The sequence below is a fragment of the Nymphalis io genome, chromosome 12 (assembly GCF_905147045.1).
Source record: "Nymphalis io chromosome 12, ilAglIoxx1.1, whole genome shotgun sequence".
Lineage (NCBI taxonomy): Eukaryota > Metazoa > Arthropoda > Insecta > Lepidoptera > Nymphalidae > Nymphalis > Nymphalis io.
In genome coordinates this window covers 9,126,909-9,149,367 of record NC_065899.1, presented here as the reverse complement: position 1 = coordinate 9,149,367, position 22,459 = coordinate 9,126,909, and the positions used below count along the sequence as shown (strand labels likewise).

The following is a 22,459-nucleotide window of genomic DNA, read 5'->3' as shown; positions in this document are numbered from 1 at the left end:
TAGATGGTCAGGAAAAAACGCAGAAAATTAAGAACATTATTACATTTGCGTTATAAATTCAATTTTTTTTAAATAAATACTTTTTCCTTCTTGTGCTGCTTAATTTTGGCGCCGTTCTTGAATTTGCTGTTTTGAAACGAATACTATTAAATTACTTCATAACTCCAAATAGATAAAAGCAAAAGCTGCGATGCTTCTTCTTTCTTCGACGTATCTTTATTGTTCAAATACTCTGGTTTATAATGCAGTTCAATACTTCAAAACGCATAATATGACTCAAAGTTTTCCTAGAAAAAAAAAACAAGAAAAAAAACACCGCAGCTCTTTGGAAGGATTGCTCGAAAAGTTCCTTTGCTAAATATGAACATATAGCGGCGCGGTTTGCCTACGATAATAAATTTGGACATTGGACCAGTGGAAATTGATGTTATTTTTTGACGAGACAAAAATAAACCTAATTTCTTCGAATGGTAAGCACTACGTAAGGCGTCCGTCCCGAAACCTAAATACACAAAAAAAGCAGGTAAAGCAACATCAAAATTTGAGGCTGCTTTTCGGGGCTCGGAGTGGGACTAGTAAAAAAATTTAAGGCACACAATTCAACAACAATACCGACAAATATTAAAAGAAAGTATGCTGCCTTATGTTGAAGAGAATCTTCCTATTACGGGACGTTTTAACATAATAATGACCCTAAACATACAGCATAAGTCTGTCAAAACATTTTTTATAAAGGAGTCTGTGACGGTACTTGACTGGCCTGCAAAAAGCCCAGATTTAAACCACATAGAGCACATGTGGTTTGAAGTAAAGAAGAATGTTGCAACTCAACGTTCCGGAATAATACACCAGCTCTACGACAAGTTTCAAGAGGCTTGGCACAACATTTCTGCAAATACTCGTCAATGCCAAATGGTTATAACCAATAATGGTAATCACACGGGTTACTAAAAATGTTTTTAAAGAATATTTAATTAAATTATCATTAACAATAAATTGGTAATTTATTAAATTATTTTTAATGTGATTCATGTTAAGATGTTTTGTGTCCTTAATTAGCTGTCCATGATTTCAAAAAGTATTTAATTTAAAGTTATCGTTAACCGTTGAAAAATAAACTATCTTGTCAACAATGCCTTTATTCAATTCCAGCTTTATTCAGGGTTAATTGTGTTTTCATTTGAGTACCAAAATAAGCATCAAAGCTCTACAGATACACTTGTAATACAGACTTAAAGTAAATATTTACTCACACAGAACTATTGTCCCTAATTAGTTGGCCACGACTGTATATATATATACATAGTTAAGCATTTTGCGAGTCACCAAACCAACCATCTTTTTTATTTTAGACTACCGCTGCTAAATAATAATTTAAATTTGTATATATTTACTAGCTGACCCGGCAAACGTTGTTCTGCCATATAAATTATATTTACTGAATATTTTGGATTTTAAATAGAAAGTAAGGAATTTATTGTAAGTGTGTTGGGATGGGATCTATGACAGAAAAAGGAAAGGAGCGCTGTAGACGATAACCGCCAATAAAAACAAAAAAATACCAACCATTAATTTTTTCAATTCAATGTATTTCATTAATGTAATGGACATATTCATTGTTTGATTAAAAGTTAAATGTAAAGTGAAAAAAGTAATATATTTTTATCCTAAAGCAGTTAATTTCGAAGAGCAATTGAGTGTACGATATTTTTTGTCCGTCCGCCTTTAGCCAACACAAATAAGCCCGATGGTTTGCCCACCCGAGAACATTCCACTTATCCGTGTGACACAAACGGACATCGTTTGGCCTTGCGACTTATTGATTGTCATTATACATATATGCATAAAGCACCACCCTGCGATTTTTTTCATGCGTTAATTTATTATTGTTTTCTTAGGTTATGTCTCGTCTCGTCCCACATTATGAGACAGAACTTTTGAAACTTTTAAATTACAGTACAGTAACAGCCTGTAAATGTCCCACTGCTGGGCTAAGGCCTCCTCTCCCTTTTTTGAGGAGAAGGTTTGGAGCTTATTCCACCACGCTGCTCCAGTGCGGGTTGGTAGAATACACATGTGGCAGAATTTCGATGAAATTAGACACATGCAGGTTTCCTCACGATGTTTTCCTTCACCGAAAAGCACGAGATGAATTATAAACAGAAATTAAGCACATGTAAATTCAGAGGTGCTCGCCCGGGTTTGAACCCACGTTCATCGGTTAAGATTCACGCGTTCTTACCACTGGGCCATCTCGACTTTCTCATGCTCGGTAGAGCATGAGACTCTTTTAAATTAATCCTTTTATAATTCCAGTGAGGCAACCGCGTCGTTTTATTGCCTTTCAATCGATTCAATTATTAGCAAGTAACAGTTTCTATTAAAACAGAAATTGAATTACTGCTAAATATTTTTTGGAATATAGTTTAAGATTTTACACAACTCGAGATGGTTTATTTCACACAGACTATATAAACAAACATAGTCTGTTCAAAGGTGGCGGTCCTTTGTTGTTGTTGTTTGTTAACAGAATTCAAATGGTTATTGTTTTACTTATTGCATTAAATAATTAAATTTGATTCAGAATAATAATATTATTTCTAAAGAATTTTATTCTGAATGTTGTCAAAGTAATTTAAACCCCTTAACAATAAATTAAACATCAAAAATGTCTTTAAAAGTTTCAAACAATCAAAACAGTGTATACTATAAATTAAATATTGTTATAATTGCTTTATAAATAATGGTCATTAATTTTGATTTTTTTTCTTTCGATAGTTTTTTTGACGCTGAGCATATGATTATACTATCATTTCTCTAATTATACTGTCAATAGTAAACACTCGAATCATGTGTATATTGAATGTATGTATACTTGAATTAATTTACAAGATTTATTAATTTATTTTTCGAGATTGCATTATTTACACTTGCTACAATTTCGGTTTCTTGACTTTCCTCCATAAAATGGCGACGAAGACACGATATAAGTCCCGTATTTATATTAAAATGATAACCCGAATAGAGACACGGGGAGGAACGAAGTCCTTTGCGATATTTTTTCGAATAGACTTCAGGAACAGCCTTGCTACTGGATACGTGCCGAAGAGCAAACTGTTCAATGGTGACATGCTCACATGTACATTTTCGTTATTTTGTTGGATTGTTCGTCTGTTCCTTCTGCTCTATTATTACGCATGCTTGATGCTTTATTAGTTCGACGGCCCAAATGCCAGCAAGACGCAAGGGATCACTTGTCACACACACTTGTCACACACACACACACACGCACGCACACGCACACGCACACACACACACACACACGCACACACACACACGCACACACACACGCACACACACACACACACACACACACAAATAGACCAAATTGTTGTATTTACTGATAAAAACGGTATACCGATAATGTATTTGATCTTTTAGTATTTTACCAACCTTTTCAATATCATAAAACACGTTTATATTTCTTATAAATTAAATAAATCGTTAAATATTTTGCCAATTTTTATATGTCAAAATGACGCGACGTTTCTCGATGAGGTTCACTATAAGTAATTATTTTGATATTGTTTATACAAAAATACTAAAATCGTGATTAAAAAATGGATAATGGGTTTGGAGGGTGAAAATTTGGGGTTATATGTATTTTTTGACGCTTAATTTAAATAAAATACAAAATAAAAAATGACAAAAAAATAGAAAAAAAACTGGATTTGTTTAACTGGATTTGATTTGATTGAAACCCTTAACACCTAGTGGTATGAAATATACTTTACGACCGATTCTCATACCTCCCAAATATACATAACAAATTTCATAAAAATCGATCGAGCCGTTTCGGAGGAGTTCGACCAAAAACACCGTGTATATAATAATAAATAATACTTTTTATTTACTATTACTTGTAGACTTATTTGAAATCGCTTTCATAAAATGCAGGATTCCATTTTTAGGTAGTGCTGCTTTATCCATTCGTAAACCTCACTTTATCGTAGTCAATATTTTGTTAGTTCATTAGTATCATATTGTTTAGTACAGCAAAATTTTAATTTACGCAGCTGGTATCTTCAAACAAAAGCTATTAAAATCAACGTTTCAAATGAATCTTTTTTGGATTAAAAATATTGCTACATTACAATTATTAGGATTTTTTTTATATAAAAATAATTAAATGTTAAGCTAACATGATTATCAACTAGCAAAAAATTGTCAAGAGATATATCTCATCAGTCAGGCCGACGTATCGACATGCCTAGAACCCTATATGGTCAAAAATCTGAAGTAATTTTAATTGAGATTTAAATCATTCTTATTAAAATGCCTAATTGAAGTATATTTTCAATAAAATATTAACATTAACCACATTATTGGCGACATTAAAACGGTAAAGGTATTTTTTTAGGTAATACCAAAAAATTTGTATAAATAAGACAATATATTTCTATCCTGAAAACTTATAGATTAACTCATATAAAACTAATTTTCATTATTCGTAACTTTGCAATCACATTTATTAATAAAATCGAATAATTAAACAGTCGATATAAAATATATCAGTATATATTTTTCGCTTTAACATTTTCACAAACTTTGAAATAAATTGCAGCTTCAATGAAATCCTTCAATGAAATCATAGTTCTTCTTGATCAAAACGACGGCTTATAAGACAAAACTATTACAAACGCCGATTTATATGCTTATTTTTTAATAATACTTGTTGTATTATTATTATATAACTTTTATTCTTAAATTATTATTTTCTATAAATAATAAAATAAGCTAATCTAATGATCTTCATCGATATAATTGCACTTCGTCAGAAGACATTGTCATAAAAACAAGTGTAATAGAATATTCTTATTTATATAACTTTAATATTATAATAAAACTTATAGGATAAACTTATAATATTACCTTACATGTAAATGTTGTTTAGGGGGATTAGTTAATGCTGTGTCTTCTTCTTTCGATTGTTAAATTAATAATGTAAGAAATAGCGAAATGAGGATTTATATAAACAGCCGCTGAGCAACATTTATAAGTAAGGCCTTAAGAGATCTAATTTATAAATGTGTCATAACTTTAGACTTGTGGTGTTCTATTTGAGTTATTGTATCGAATAACGGTAAATTTTTTGTTTCAGGTGTAAATGTGAGTAGAAGAGCTGCTATAACTGCGGTTGAAGAGAACAGGATCGACGGTAGAGCATCCAGCTCACTCGCCTGAAAAGAGTAAATTAAACATCTTGAATCACTATATTCAGATAACACGATTGTCGATTTAATCAATATAAGCTTCTGTAATTAATTTGCAGTTTTAGAATAGCAGCAATAGATTATTTTCTATTTGTGGAAATAAAAATTATATTACCAATAGAGGGGTAAGTGGCGCCAACATACTGCCAACCCTAGCTGCTGTATTGCCACATCCAACGAGAGTCCCTCGAACGCTAGTCGGGAATAATTCCAAACTGTACGTATAAACTCCTGTGAAGCAGAATGCGACTCCCAACTTTCCGAATAAAAATAACGATACTTTCACCCAGGTTAAAGCTGCAAAAAATTTTATTAAGAAATTAAAAATAAATATGTAATACTTATAAATATGTAAGACAGGTCTCTATTGTGCATAAAAATAAAAACCTTGTATTTATTTATATATATACTTACATTCAGGGGTATAAGTTTGAGCAATAAGAAAACCCGCGGAGCAAATATAGGCACATCTCAACGATATATTTCGCCCAAACTTTTTAAAACATAAAAACGCTAAATAATCTCCAGGGAAAGCTGTCAGTGATGATAGGACAAAATTTGTATATTTATTACCAGGTAGCAATACTGAATGAACTATTAGACCGTAATACATGAAACTCGATGTGAAAAAGCAGAAAGACGTAACCGATAAACGTAGCATTATCTCTTTAGAAGCCAAGATGTCTTTTATGGTTTCCTTCTGTTTTTGTATAACAACATCGAACTTTGTGCGTAAATCTTTATCACTTATATCATCAATTTCTTCGCCAGTTACTTTCAATTTGTTCATTTTTGCAACTAGTTTTAACGTACTTTTCGCTTCTGTTGACTTCCCTCTTATCATTTGCCATCTTATACTCTCTTTTAGCAATAGGGCATAAAAAGCATAAAGTACCGTCGGGGCGTATACAACTATGATCAAGAGCTTCCAATATTTCAAACCCATTGCTATGAATGCAAATAGTACTTCTCCAACGTAAACTGCATACGAAAAAATTACTCCAGCCATTACTCGTTTTGAGTCTCCACCAAGTTCTATCACTGTAACGAAACAAAGTAAAAATCGAAATATAAGTTCTGTCACATGAGAAAGCTTTAAAACGCCTGGGTTGGAGTTTTGCTTAAATTTACTATTTCGTAGGAATCTCTCCGATCTGTGCCAAGGACGACCATCACAGTGGTTTTAGTGTTTATGATAATTTATTTCGTACACGGAGATGAAAAAAATACATGGCACGGAGACCTGCATATATCGGAGGAAAAGCTGTACCCATATGTATCCACCAATCCGCATTGAAGCAGCGTGGTGGAATAACCTTCACCACAAACGGTGAAGAGGTCTTAGCCTAGCAGTGGAAAGTTTACAGGCTGTTACTATACTTTACATAATATATTATTGTGTAATTGTTAATAGTTATAACTTACATAAGACGACAGCAACCGTATAAAGTCCTGAGACAAGAACCGATTCTAAAAATTCGACTCCAAGGTATAAATAAAAATTAGTGATGAAAATTTTAACCAAGCCGACTATACCACCAACCGAGCAAATAATTATAGTAGGTTTTCTTCCAATTCTGAAAAATAAACATATAATATCTATAACATATACTGGTATAATAAGATTTTTATTTAAAAAACTATAACGCAACGTAGAATTTCGAAAACTACATAAATATTAAATTCAATTACTTATCAGCTATCCACCCAGTGATTATCATGGAAACAACCATTCCGGCATTGTGTAAGCCTCCGACGAGAGTCGATTTCCAGGACTGGCAACCCAAATTGAGCTGGAAAAAACCCGTAGAAAAAACATTAATATAATGCATAATGTAGGTACATAATACAATTTCTTGTTGCAATATGTAAAAACAAGAGAGAATTTTATTATTTTTTTGTTTTTAAATTTTGCTATTTAACAAGCTTCATATACTCAACTTATTACCACAACAGAATCATTTTATTCCCACCTCAACCTGTTTTCGCGTAATATCCCTCGTATTACGCGACATTTACTTCGCTTTGCTTGAATATCTCGCTTTATTAAGGCTCTGTAGTTACAGACAAAAAAGAAAACCTTTATGGCGAGACCGATACCTGTCACTATTTAAGTCGATGCACTCATGATTAAAGGTATGTTGTCTAAATACAATCCAAAGGCATGTGTAGTAAATCGGTACTCGATTATTTAACGCTTTAGTTGTCACTTCATATTCTTTCCAAATAGATAAAACGAAAATTGAGGTAAGCACCGCACAGCCTTTGAAATCCGACACCCTATACAAAAAACGATATAAAATTATTAAATCAAGATACAAAATAGTTATAACGTAGAACAGACATTCATATTTTTTCCCCGTTATTTAATTATATCTTCAAAAAAGAATTTGAAAACCTATTTTTTTTCGAATTAGGATATAACATACTATAATGGATTCTATCTTACAACTTAATTTAGTAGTTATAATATATCCGAAGGCTTATCTACCTAACCTGGTTTTTTTTGGAGCTAAAAATTATGCTAGCAACTTAACTAGCTAATAAAGCTAGCGAGTTAACGTTATTTTAAGTGCAAATAAATATAACATATTAATGAACAAAATTTTTAAGCTAACAACCGGTTCCTAACTACAGATAAAACAGTTTAAAAAACTAACCTACTGGCTACTAATCTAAATAGGGCAATAACCGCCCTTGACTCTTACATAAACTTCTTGTTTATACATAATTAAAAAATATTTTTTATGAGTTATTTACACATATTATTTATTAATAATATTTGCAAATCCCTTATCTTGTTTTAAAAAAAATATATCACGTCGGAAGGAAGACTATAAAATGATAATACTCGAAGGAGCTCACGTAGTGTAATCTTATAATGATTATTATATTGACAAATAATAAAGCAGTCACAAGGAGAGACATTATAATCGATACAGTGGTACTATTGTCTGTCTGTATAAACACGCGGAGCCACCTGATGGAATTATTTTGTTACTTTGTTATTAATTCTTGCTGGTTCTTTTCGGTCGAATCCACTTTCCAAACCGGTAAAAGTTTCATGTGAAACTGTCATTTGTGTCAAGCGTTGTAAGTGTAAAACATAGTGATTATAACTCTTTGATGTTAAGTGCTTAAAAAATAATTCATGATTTTTTTTAAATGATTTGATTATTATATACTCCTATCAAAGTAACAGCATGAGGCCCACTGCTGGTTCAATATAAAAATCAGATTCTAATCACGTTGCCTATAAATTAAAACACGCATACTGATTGATTTTAAACCACAAATATATATATCACGTAACATTTTATTATGATGAGAAACGTGCGAACTTTAGATGTAGGTACCTACAGCACAAATGTTAATAAAACAGAATTCTTCGAAAATCATGCATTTTTCTTACAAACCATGTCCACCCCAAGCTTACCTCAGCGACGATGGAGTTGTTGTTTTCATATACCCACTCGTGGCATTCTTCCAATATCTCTAGAAACGTGTTATTGGAACATGTTTGGTTTGCACTGTCATATTTTTGCATATCTACAACCGGTTTCAAACACCTGGCATTCACTCCTTTCGGCCACCAATCTGGTATCTCTACACTTGGATTCGTACCTTCGCATTCTGGCACCAGACATCTGGAACAGAGTGATTCATATTTGAGTTATCATGTACTTTTAATATTTTATCTTATATTTGTATAGTTTGGTAATTAATATTGTTAAATCAAAGCATTCTATTGATTGTTAGAATTAGTGAAAAATAAATTAAGGATGGCGTATAGTTATTATTCCGGTAGGTATATAAGTCACATACGAAATGAATCATAATTGACACACATGGAGCTTTGAATATTTCTTAAGTGGTATAAATTAGAACCATATTGTGGCTTCAATTGATGTAAATAAGAAATGAAAAAGTTTTGTGTTTGATTTATAGTTGTTTTAACGTTGTGAACTTAAATATAATACTTATTAATATTATCAATGCAAAAGTGAGTTTGTATGTTTGTTACGGTTTCACGTCTAAATATGTGGGGTTCGCCGGTGTCCAAGGCGCCGAGTGCGCCCCGAACATCAGAATCCCCACTAAATAACCAGCGGTACCCTTTCCGTCTTAACGAGGAGCGCCACTGGATTGCTTTCGCATGCTATCGTGAGGGTACCTAACACCTCAACCCTTAAAAGCTGGGAAATCTGCAGTCAGTCTTTTAGAGTATTTCAGCAAAATTTGAAGAAGATTATCTTCTCAGCAGTTTTTACTGCGATATCTTCGGCTATGTTGGGCTGTTTTGTCTAATCTTGTTTACTAGGATACTTTAAGAACAATCCTATTTAAATTGGATAAAAAAATCCAATTAAAATAAATGGGGCATTCGATAGTTTTGGCTTTCAAAACTGTTTGTTTAAATGTTGTTTTTAAACAGCGCATTTAAAAGGCCTACGCATATTTGTAATAAAAATGCTTATTTATTACTTAAAATTTATTTGAATTTTTATTTTTAACTAAACAAAAATAAATCATTTAGACATTATTTTTGTCGTCATCACAATATGATTGAATAAAAAAGTTTTGGTATGATATCCCTTTCTAAGTTAGCCTAAGAAGGACAGGAAGTGACATTGATGATGATAAATTTCTATATGATTCAAGTGGCAGACATTATTAATAGTGATAAATGCCGTGAGAAACATTAAGGACCGCGTGTGCCACCATGGTAATTAATTTGTTGATGACTTTTCTTACATATTGAGCGCTACGCAAGTGTGATCGGGGCCTTATCAATAATATACTAGCTATGCCAGTGGTTACAAAATACAAAACCAAGTGCATCTAATTAAATAAATACCAGTAAAATTTGCTAGATGTCTTGACGTTTATGATTACTATTTCGCTTAATAGGATCGTAGCTTGAAACTTTACAGCTATAGGTACTGGTATAAACTGGCTTTTCTAACATAAAAAGGTTTTTTTTTGTGAAATAGGTAGGCGAGCTGTGTCACCTGATTTTAAGTGGTCAATATCGCCACACACATTGGTGATATATGAAACCATTCCGTACATCGCCAATGCGCCACCAATCTTGGAAACTAAGATGTTATCTCCCTTGTGCCTTTAGTTACATTGGTGAAGTTACACACAATCCAAGCCGGAATACAACAATACTTAAAATTACTCTTTGGCGGTAGAATATCTGAAGAGTTTGTTACCTATACAGACGGGCTTGTACAAAGCACAGCTGCGTAATTGAGTTTAGCGTGTTAAAACATACAAATTCTTTAGTTTTATAATATTGGTAAATATTACCAGTTATTAAATGTTAAAGGTTAATACAAACTAATTGAACTGGCAACCTACGTTACGATATTTGCATAACAACTTAAATTATTTGTTATGGCGCCAAAAAAAGAACCCATACCGAATATTGGATTGGTGGATAGTGGATACACATGTGGTAGGTTTTCAAACAACACATGCAGGTTTCCTCACGACGTTTTCCGTCACCGCTGAGCACGAGATGATATTCATCATCATCATCATCATATCAGCCGAAAGACGTTCACTGCTGGACAAAGGCCTCCCCCAAGGATTTCCACCTTGGCCGATCTTGCGCTGCCCGCATCCAACGGCTTCCCGCGACTCGTTCTAAGTCGTCGGTCCACCTTAAAACAGGGCTGCCGGGGACTAGGGGCCGTGGTTTAGTTGCGCGAATCATTGAGGGGATTTGCCATAATCGCCACGCTTGGCAGACGGGTTGGCGATCGCAGTAAGTTAGTCATAGTACTCAGAGAGACGCTGCTGCCCGTTCTCTGGTGTATATTTCCTGGGGTCGACTTCTACGCCCCCCACGGGATGAGATAGGGTGGTGATATTCGTCGCCGTCACCACACGGCAAGAGATGATATTATAAATACAAAATAAGCACATAAAAATACAGTAGTGATTGCGTGCGTGTTCTAGCCTTAGGACAAGTTGGCAGTATTGACGTATTGTTAATTAATTAATAGACAATAAATATGGTTATTTTTTTATAAGTATTTTATTGAAAGTTAATATTTTTACAACAATGTCTTTATACCAGTATCAAACAAACAGCAATAGAAACTTTTTATTTTGAGCAGCGTAAACAGCGTATTTTATTATGTATTTTGTAACATGAAGAATAAAATAATTTAAACAAAAAACATAAAGCAAAAACAAACTCGTCCTGATTTATGCGATGTCAAAGTTCGACTAAATTTGTTTATTTTCCTTATGGTTTTTAAGTTTGATTTGAAAGTAGGGTTTTGCACAAATGAAAAAAAACATACACAATAAAAATATTTCATGTTTATTTGTGTTATACATTAATTGTATATATAAATTCTTGAATCATGAATATATTATTACTACTTAACGTTTGAGATATTTACGCGTTACGGTTCAAATAAATTGTGTACTAGGAAGCTCTTAAATTAATAACTGGAAACGTAATCGCTAGCAATAAAGTTATGTAAACAAAATTTTACGTCGATTTTGATCGTGGATAACAATATAACTCATTCATGATTTTTGATGTTCAAGGAAATATCAATATAATTATTATTAAAAAACCTAAAATATTTAAATATTAAATTTAATTAATTAATAAACTCCATATTTAAATATTTAAACGTTATTAACGATACAAAGATTTATGAGTTGATTTCATATAATATAGTTAATACTTTAGAGGTTTGATATATCCAAGTACTGAATTGAATTTTAAAAAGGTTCTACCTTATTTTTGCCGTTCATTTTTGGCATATGCCTCATTGAGAACCGGTGCGTCAGGTAGAATTGAGGCAACAGACTTGTAAATACCCAAAAAAGTGAAAATCGATATGAGCTCCTTCCCGAGACTTTTATACTTTTCTCTTACAAAGTGTGTCTTTTTTGACGAACATGTTCCTTCTAAATATATTTGAAATATCGAAATAATAACATGTAAGTATATTAAGATGTTAACGATGGTAGTGTTACATCATATAACCTTCTCTAAATAGGTATATGAAACTTAATATTCGATTCATTCTACCCAATCAATTAAAATAATTACATTATTTTATTCATCATGTTACGAAATACATAATTAATGCGCTTTTTAATAATACATAACTTTTTTTCTGTAAGCTTATATGTATTTAATTTGTTATTAATATAATACCATTATGTTGCTTATTATATCATTATATTTATGTTATCTATAGGAAAATTGCAGAGTACTGGAATTATTCTAAAAGAAATCTCAAATAAAACAAATTAGTGACAATAAACTCAAATATGTAATTTGAGATTAAGATAAAGATCTCAGTCTCTTTTTACATATTATGTTAAAAAGTAAATAAATAAAAGTAAATAATTAAGTAATAATTTATTCCTACTACCGTACTTTTTTCTTTATATAAGTGATGTATTAATCGTGGTCTAAAATACGAAAAGCTTTTTTAATGCATAGATATTTTCTTTTGAACCTAATAATTTGAATACTAGTAAAAACAAACAGCTAATTAACTGCCTACTATATCACATGTCAAATAAAATTAAAATCAATAAGCAAAAGGGTCTAATATTTTAAAATGTAGTTCATGTATTGTATACATACATGTTAAAAAATGGGAGTAAAGTTACTATATATATGACGAAAAAATCTCGTCAAAGAACTCAGTTAGGTGTAACGTTGACAAGTTAAGTGATACAACTATTATTTGTGAATGCACTGTTTAAAAATTATGACTTAAACAAGTTTTAATAAAAAATAATCAGAAACGAATAGAGAAACTTGTTTAAAAGTTAACGATTTTTATATGCACGTGAATCTCAAAAATGAAAGTGAATGATAAAAATATATTATTTTTTGTTTAAAAAGAAAAAAAAAGTGAGACTAAAAAAATTTTCAATTCTTTTAATTAAGCGCCATGTTATGTAGCATTAAAAATATTTATTTATTTAATTATTGATATAAGTAACACTATCGGCATATTATTCGGCACAAAATTAACAAGAAAAATACGTCAATAATAGACTAGTACAGTGCTAGGCAATGTTACACCAACAATGGTGTAAATACATTTTTATTGCCTATAAAGGCTTAAACGTGGATTTTTAGTTTTCCATTAAAAATATTTTTGTTTAAATAAAAATCATATTTATATACCAATAACACACTAGTTAATACTATTTTTGATAGTCTCTTGTTTCTATATATTTGAATTAAATCTTTTCATTTGATATTACATTTAAGGATATTTAACACTTTATAACAAAATAAATAATTTACCTGTGTTCAACGTCCTCAGCAACAAATATATAATTAACATGCATCATAGAAACCGTAACGAGTGGCATACATACTAATATATATTGAAACAATTGAAATCTACTAAATTTCTCGAACTCTTCATAAACATCATCGGATCGCGCACAGTTATTGGAAGTCGCGGTCATATTTATTATGATAATTCACAACTATGTTATAATTTTATGAAAAATTATTTATTCTACACTGTTTCACGATAAACCGAATACTATCAGATACGGATGCTGTCAAACAACTAATTATAAAAAAACAATTCTTCGATGTCTGGTACGAAGCGCTACGCGTTTCGTCGTGATCACAAGACGCATACCGAATGAATAGCAGTCTACTAAACTGGCTGTAAACCTCGTATAGTAAGATCTAAGTATTCACAGAAATGTGATTATAACGTTAAATCAATATAATATTTTTTTTATTTTTATAAGGTTATATATAGTTATTTTGTTGTAAATACGAACTTATATTATTTAACCTACAGCTCGTGAGACAGATATAATTTATAAGGCTTTCCTCTAATGATAACGTATGAAAATATACATTTACAGACATAAGTATATTATTGATTACAATATTATGTTTTCCATGGTCTCAAATATCGTATACGTTTTCATATAATTAGACTTGAATATAATGCGTCTAAAATTAGTTTTAACACTTTGTAATAATTCAAAATATTACAAATAAAGTGAAAAAGCAGTCTATAAATGTCCTCCTGTTAGGAACAGGGTTCTCATCTCATGGAGAAGGTTGGAGCTTACTCCACCACGATGTTCTAATACGGTTGAGTGGGCAAAAGCGGGCTTCCGATTTTTGCTGTGACTGCCATGCTTGAGATGAATTTTACTTACTTTACAGTGATACTCTCCCGGGATTGAAACCGCATTCTTCGGTTGAGATAAGCCACTGAGCCATATCGACTTATGAAAAGACATCAAGTCTAGAGAAAATTGGCAACTGTACGAATTGGCTTAGCCAGAGACAAATCATATTTTTAGACATTATATAATTGAATGAGTTTGGTTTGAGATTGCCAATTAATAACTTTGAAGAAAAAAAGTTTTACGGAAATAAATGTTATAAAAATCAACTAAATATTTTTATTATTAAAATATCACTATAATTAACTTTTTTTACACTAATTTTATGTAATTTATAGAACCCGTCGTCGATTAACCCACATACGGCTTTTTACATAACATGAATGAAAAAAGCTAACATATTACAACTAGAAATTATGAGTAATTGAGCTATGTATTACATCTTCATTTTAAACAACTATTTCATGACTGTATAATATGCACTTTACATTTTAGACCTTCAGATCTTTTACGAAAAATTTTGTTTAAATTTTCAATATCATTATCTTTTAACACTCAACTGTTAATGGAAGCAACACGAACCCCGATAGATAATTTTTCGTATATTGTAACATTCCAGGTTTAGTTAATATGAGTTAATAAAGTTCTTGTCTACCGTGTATGACGTAGGCATCATCTCAAAATGACTAACTTCCATCGTAGAACGCTTTAACTAATAATACTAATGAGACGCTAGACGATTTGACAACATAATACCGATTCAACCGATCAATTTATTGAAATACAAATTTTGTAAACTAATTACAGGTAGGTATTATACGTTGAAACCACAAAGGTTCGACCTTTAAGCATAAAGGTTCCACGTCAGCCTATTAATAAATTAAAAGTATATATTGTATTTAACAAATCAATACAATAAAGTAAATATAAAATACATGGAAAATAAAAAAATATATGAATATACCTATAGTTTATTGCCGGGAAATATTTTTTAAGGAGGGCAGCTAATATAAATAGTATATAATAATAACACGGGAAATAATATAGCAATTTCTATGTTATTTAACTTTTCCAAAAGTAATACATAAATGACAGTCATAAAAACTGTATGAAGGTCACAGATAATTAAACATCCTAATCAAAGATCAACACATTAAAATAATATTTATGTCATTAATAAAATGAAAAATCAATATGTCGTCCCATACCAGTTTAACGTAGCAACAAACGAATTATATTATAGGTAATAATTATAATATTTAATATAACATACATAATTACCTACAAATCTCATGTGGCAACTCATTAAAAACCCTCATTCCAAATTAAAAACATAAATAAACAAGTAATAAAGATTATGGTGAATTTATATGCATAACAATAAATCGGTCTGAAGACAGACACAAGCTAGACACTACAAAGACAGTTAAGAATATATCTGTATGCATAGTAGGTACGTATTTTTTTCTGATAATACAAGATTTTTTGGCCTTAACGAAAAAAAATGTACGGTCTTCACTAGTTTATTTTGGTTTTAAACGTCTTACTGATTGTTTTTGTATGAGAAAATAACAAAAGAAACCTGGTATGATATTTTACAGAATTTAATTTTGACATAAAATAGCGTTTTTCATCATTCATTTTGTGAAGTTGAGTTTTTCATCATAAACATTGAATCTTCAATAACTCAGATTTTTTTATTTACAGATTTTTTTTTATTATAGGACTAAATTGGCAAAAAATATATGCATTTCTGGCAAGGGGTTAAAGCAGATTAACCCCTTGCAAGGAATGCATATTATTTCCTGTTACATCTATCTCCACTTATTACACTATTTTAATTTGGTAAGGACAGTCGGACGGCCGACATATAGTAACGACATCGCCTGTAGAATGTAGACCCCAACAAAATATTACGCACCGACATTTATCTTTCGATCTTACAGTCAAATATATTTTTTTTAATATAAATTACGACGTAGGCGTTGTTGAACTACCATAAGAATACGGTTGCTTTTAATTAAACATAATGAAATTTATTTCAATTTAATCAATTAAGGATGTATAGACAAAGGACAAACTGGTTTTTTAAATTCATTTGCAATCCTAAAGAACAATTAGGATTGACAGCTCATGCTGCCGTCCAAATCACGGCGGGGTATCCGAAATACCGTAATAGCCAATGGATGGATTTAAATGTTATTTAGCATGGTGATTTTATAGTCGGGTTTCAGGTTACAAATAAATCACTCTCTGACAAAGGACATTTATTTAAAATTTAAAATTAAACGATGTAAGTTGCACGCAGAGCTCGTAATTAAATACTTTTAAAGTAAATTTATAACGTTATGGTGCCTGAAATTTATATTAAAGTCGGGTACATTATTTTTTATAAGCAAATCTCTTCTTTTTACTGTTACAAAAAAAATCTTTTGTTTAATCCACATGTAAAACGAATAAAATTTAGTTATAATTTACATAACTAAATTGCATTATAACCAACAATAAAAGTATGTGCAAATTTTTTAGCTTAATCGATCGGGTCGGTAAAACTGGTTTAGAAATAAATTTGCAAGATGACTTACGCATAGTGACAACGGAATTTTGTTCAATAAAAGCTTGTAAAAAAACGAATGCTAATATAAGGTGTTGCAGTTCATTGAATTACTAACATCACGTTTTATATTAATTTGTATGTAGCTATAATTTTTTGATTTACTATAAATATATTATATATAGATTTAGATTTAAATATATATAAAGGCTTACCACTTCTAAAGAAAAACTAATATTATAATCTACTAGAAGTTACCTACGTAAATAGACCACATCTACCGTTTTATATTAAATTTATTTAGGTAGGTATACTTTATAATGAATCTTCTCTTGAAGTAAAACATTTGTGATATGTTGTGTATTCACTTCTGGTTTTTTTTTTTATAGAATAGGAAGGTGGACGAGCATATGGGCCACCTGATGGTAAGTGGTCACCAACCGCCCTTAGACATTGGCATTGTTGGAAATGTCAACCAACGCTTATAGCCAATGCGCCACCAACCTTGGGAACTAAGATTTGATGTCCCTTGTGCCTGTAATTACACGGGCTCACTCACCCTTCAAACCGGAACACAACAATATCAAGTATTGCTGTTTTGCGGTAGAATATCTGATGACCCACTCATCAGATATTCCTACCCAGTACCTGGTACCTACCCAGACGAGCTTGCACAAAGCCCTACCACCAGTAGTAGTTTCTATGTCACTGTAGTCTTATAGCCAGTGTAATTACAGTTACAAGGGACATTACATCTAAGTTTTCATAACTAGCGGACACTGAAGATGTCATGAGTGGCTTAAAATTATTACAGTGTATGTGGGCGATGATAACTACCAGCAAGTGAAATATTTGGTCTCCTTATTTCCTTAAGTACCCAATGTAAATATTATTATACAAAAACTATATTTTTAAATTCTATTTTATTTATTAATATATATAATAATCTTATCTTCCTTTACATCAATGTTCATTCCTTAATTTGTTTCGATTAAGGTTTTATACAAAAACAATAATTAAGTTTTTATAACAAATCATTTTACATAAAACATATTATTCTATATAGGTTTTTATTTATTTATTTTAGGATTAAATTAAAGTTATTCTTTTAAAAATATAAATACATTTTAATATATAAAATGAAATATAAATTAGATGTTGTTAGAATTATTTTATAATCTCAAATCTCAAGTAGTGAGTGAGTGAATATTTATTAATTAATTAAGATTATTAACCAATTAGGAATATTTGCGATGTGGTCACATTTTATTACATCAATATGATGTAAAGTCACAATATTTTTTTAGGTTAAAAGCAGAAAAAAGCAAATCAAGTTTCGAACTCCGCAAAGTCAATGTGCCCTTTTTGGGGCAAGGAATTGGATTATATATTTCATTAAACTACAATTTAAAATTAAATTAATTATATAATGTTTAAAAACAAGCTTTTTATGCTGTTTATCTTTTGAGAGATAAAATTTCAACTCAGTAGGTTAAGTTGCAAATAAACCAAAATATATTTAAAAAAAACCACTATCAGACATATCATAAGATTATTCGATAAAGACTTCAATATACCAGGCAACATATATCAATAAAAGGGTAATTAATTATGGGTAAGTTTATAATCTCAATTGTCATCTGCACGTAATAAGAGGTTATTGAACTTTGTACCAATATACTGCTTGTGCTGCTCCTTGTATAATAATTTATATTATGTATATTTAATTATAAAAGTACATACAAATCAGCGTTGAATGTGCATAATATTTCATTTGTTAAGAATCTTTAAGAATTACTAAATTTTCCATGATCTTATACCAATATCTTTCATAAGAATATAAATAGTGTGTAATTGAAAAAACAAAGGCTTAAGACAAATAGTAACAATAAGACGCATTATATATTTAAAATTACGTCAGGTCGCTTTGAAGATATGTAAATTTAAAGCACGACCATTTTTAAAAACAATATGGTTACTTTGTTTTGAACTATATACAATTGTAAATGTATTATATAAAATTATAAATTTAGCTGGATATACAATGGTATAAAATCGTGTATTATAGTTATCGTTGGATATTTTTATAACCATTTTCAAAATCTTCTATTCTTCATTTCTCCTTTTTCATAATATTTTCATAATACGGATCACCAGACCCAAGAACTTAACTTAAGAATTAAAGAATCTTGGATTTAAAATTAAAAACACAATGCTGTGTGTGCAATGAACGTATGTGCCAGTGTCAAAATTTCAATTGCCGTGTTCGGAATTGTGATCAAAAGAAATTATTTTAAACATAAAATAGACTAACTAACTAAATTAATTAACTAAATAACATTTAAATATATAGAATTCATCCTTTAATAAAAAAATATATTGTAATATATGCTGAGAAATTGCCGTACATTTGGCTGATTGGCATTGAACATGGCAAATGACACTGCTTCTGAGTGTTCCTCTTTATATTGGTATAACAGTTTTGCAACGGAGATGTAATATCATGATTGTATAGTATATTCCAAGTTATTAATTTAAAACAAGAAGAATTACTAACAGTTACTATCAATAAATATTAATACTGGTGGTAGGGCTTTGTGCAAGCCCGTCTGGGTAGGTGGTACCACCCACTCATCAGATATTCTACCGCAAAACAGCAGTACTTGTTATTGTTGTGTTCCGGTAAGAAGGTTGAGTGAGCCAATGTAATTGCACAAGGGACATAACATCTTAGTTCCCAAGGTTGGTGGCACATTGGCGATGTAAGCGGTGGTTAACATTTCTTACAATGCCAATGTCTATGGGTGTTGGTGACCACTTACCATCAGGTGGCCCATATACTCGTCCGCCAACCTATACTATAAAAAAAGTACTTATATAGTTAAAACGTCTGTAAAAAATAACGATGTAAAGTATAAAAAGTTTTGATTTTATTATCGATAATCGATATTAGAATTATAAGATAAATCGACGATAGATCGATAAAAAAGGTTAAGGTTAATAAGTGTCATGTTTTTTGACAATAAAAAGTTAAATATTTGATAGTACCTACTGGAAACTTATTAATACCGGGAATCTATTAATAAAAAGAAAATTATTTACCAGCATACTCTGATATTTAAATCATAATGAGCCGAAATGGTCCAGTGGTTAGAACGTGTGAATATTCACCGATGATCGCGGGTTCAAACCCAATCCAGCATCACTACATTTTTTGTGCTTAATTTATGTTTATAATTTAGTTCGTGTTCGGCGTCTGTCCATGTCTATGATGGTAACTAATTTTAGTGAAATGAGTAATCCACCATATTGTGGTGGCTGAGTGGTGGAACGAATTGTAAATATTCTCTTCAAGGGGAGAGGAGACATTAATCTCGGTGTGGGACATTAACGGCCTTTAATGCAAACGTAAACGAATTTTACAGTGAAAGAACAAGAGTATATTCAGTTCCTAAATTTGAAATTAAATTTCAAATTACGTTTGACAGACGTTTGACATAAAACAGTTCTTAATACTTTGAAGCTTAACAAAAATATCTTCTTCCTTTTGTTGTAAGAGCAAGCTGTTCCTTAGTTAGAGCTCTTCGACACCTCCTCGTTTATTGATATTTAGTTATATGTCGTAGGTATTAGATTGGTCCATAATTTCGTTAAAGTGAATAGTGTGCAGGACAATCGGCGGACATTACTTCTGATAATGCATGTAATTTTATTTTAGAAATCTATTCAAAATACTGCTTATACATACTCTCTCTCTCTCTTGATGATAGATTAGATGATAGATAGATTTTTCATATTCGATTTTTAACTGTTCCGCGGCTCAGACCAAAAGCCGGTGCCGACCGCATGCCCATATGCGCACAAAACCCACAAAATTATGCAATGCAACATGAGTGATCATCAGTTTATGTAAATCATCATCTCTAGTTATCATCTCATTGATCGTTACATACGTTTCTATAATTAGTAGTTAAATATTTAATAGACTCGTTTAAGCCCTAGTCATTTAATTATATTTTTATTGTGTTTACAATTAAAATATGTACACCATAAATATAGCTCATTGTTAAACTCCAACTAAAACATTCCAGTAGTCATCAAATACTTACATAATATATCTCATAATCATATTAAAACATTTTTATTTAATATTCCACTCACAATTTAAGTGGTTTTTTTTATAATACAAACATAGAAGTTCTTAGTATGAACCATTTAGCTTAAATAAATAATGTTGATATTTAAATATTTGAATAATCTTAAATTTTTAAGAGACAACAGACAGATCACTTTGCACTTTAATTATCATTTATTATGATATTGTTATCATAATTTCATAACATCAGCTTGGGGAACTATTATCCAGTTGAGGTATCATTTTGTTATAAAATTGTAAATACCTATATATTTATGAAGTTGTGCGTGATATACCTACACGTTATTTTTATACGCGTGCGGTGGATCGATATAACAATAGTTTCGTCTATCTCTGAGATAGATATAAAGACTCAATTGTGCATTTTGCTTTGTAGGTAAGAATCGTCTACTTTTAACTACCTTCTCGCTACTTGCTCTAGCGGATAACAACAAAACTTTGTACAGCTGTGTTTCGTTTGAATTGTGAGTCAGTGTAATTAGTAAATACAAAAGTACATACCTTATTAGATTCTGTGCTTCCGCCAAGCACCAAAGCTATTTAGGATAAAGAGATTTATAATTTTTACTCACACAACACACACTAGCTTCCCTATCTCCGGTCCCATTAAGAGGACTATATGATCGTCTAAATTAAACTTAAAAAAATTAACATCTTAAGGGCAACAAGTACTTTGTCCTCTCTATATTTATAGTAATACATCAGCTTATAACGTATAATACATAAATAAATAAAAGTAAATATAATTGTAACGGTAAACATAAAATGTTTTATTGTTGATGCAATAAAAAGGAAATAGATAAAATTCAAGGAACCGAGACAAGGAAGTTAGACTAAAGCTAAACAATAGATCTCTAGCTTATTATACATTTAAACATTGACCTAACGTAACGTATGTAGATGCTTATAGAAAGGCCGTTTTTTTTATCATGTTATATGTAGGCGGACAGGCGAATGGTGTTAAGTGTTCACCACCGCCGATAGACAATGGCGATGTAAGAAATGTTAACCATTCCTTACATCCCCAATGCGCCACCAACCTTCGGAACACAGATGTTATGTCACTTGTGCCTGTAGTTACACTGGCTCAATCACTCTTCAAACAGGAATGCACATATACTAAGTATTGCTATTTAGCAGTAGAATAACTGATGAGTGGGTGGTACCTACTCAGACGGGCTTGCCCAAAGCCCTATCACCTTTATTTTCGCTGGAAAAACCCATTTACGCGTTTCCCCCACCCACATACACCCTCACGAGGTGGGAGGTATGTGGGACTCGTCGGAATACCCACTAAAAACCAGCGGTACC

The 22,459-nt window shown here is 31.1% G+C and overlaps 1 protein-coding gene across 2 annotated transcripts; it reads right to left on the bottom strand.

Annotated features, from left to right (window-relative positions):
* Positions 1-4,584: 4,584 nt before the first annotated feature.
* On the bottom strand, positions 4,585-14,568 carry LOC126772490 (organic cation transporter protein-like). Of its 2 annotated transcripts, none has more exons than XM_050492880.1 (7): positions 14,469-14,568; positions 8,710-8,920; positions 6,966-7,066; positions 6,699-6,850; positions 5,688-6,314; positions 5,389-5,570; positions 4,585-5,240 (listed from the first exon to the last, which is right to left on the bottom strand). In XM_050492880.1, exons 1-7 carry the CDS (start codon positions 14,501-14,503, stop codon positions 5,082-5,084), a joined length of 1,467 nt encoding a protein of 488 aa, XP_050348837.1. In that variant the 5' UTR covers positions 14,504-14,568; the 3' UTR covers positions 4,585-5,081. The 2 variants fall into 2 exon arrangements, with proteins under 2 accessions (XP_050348837.1, XP_050348836.1); XM_050492879.1 differs by lacking the exon at positions 14,469-14,568 and adding an exon at positions 13,582-13,943.
* Between the last annotated feature and the right edge of the window lie 7,891 nt (positions 14,569-22,459).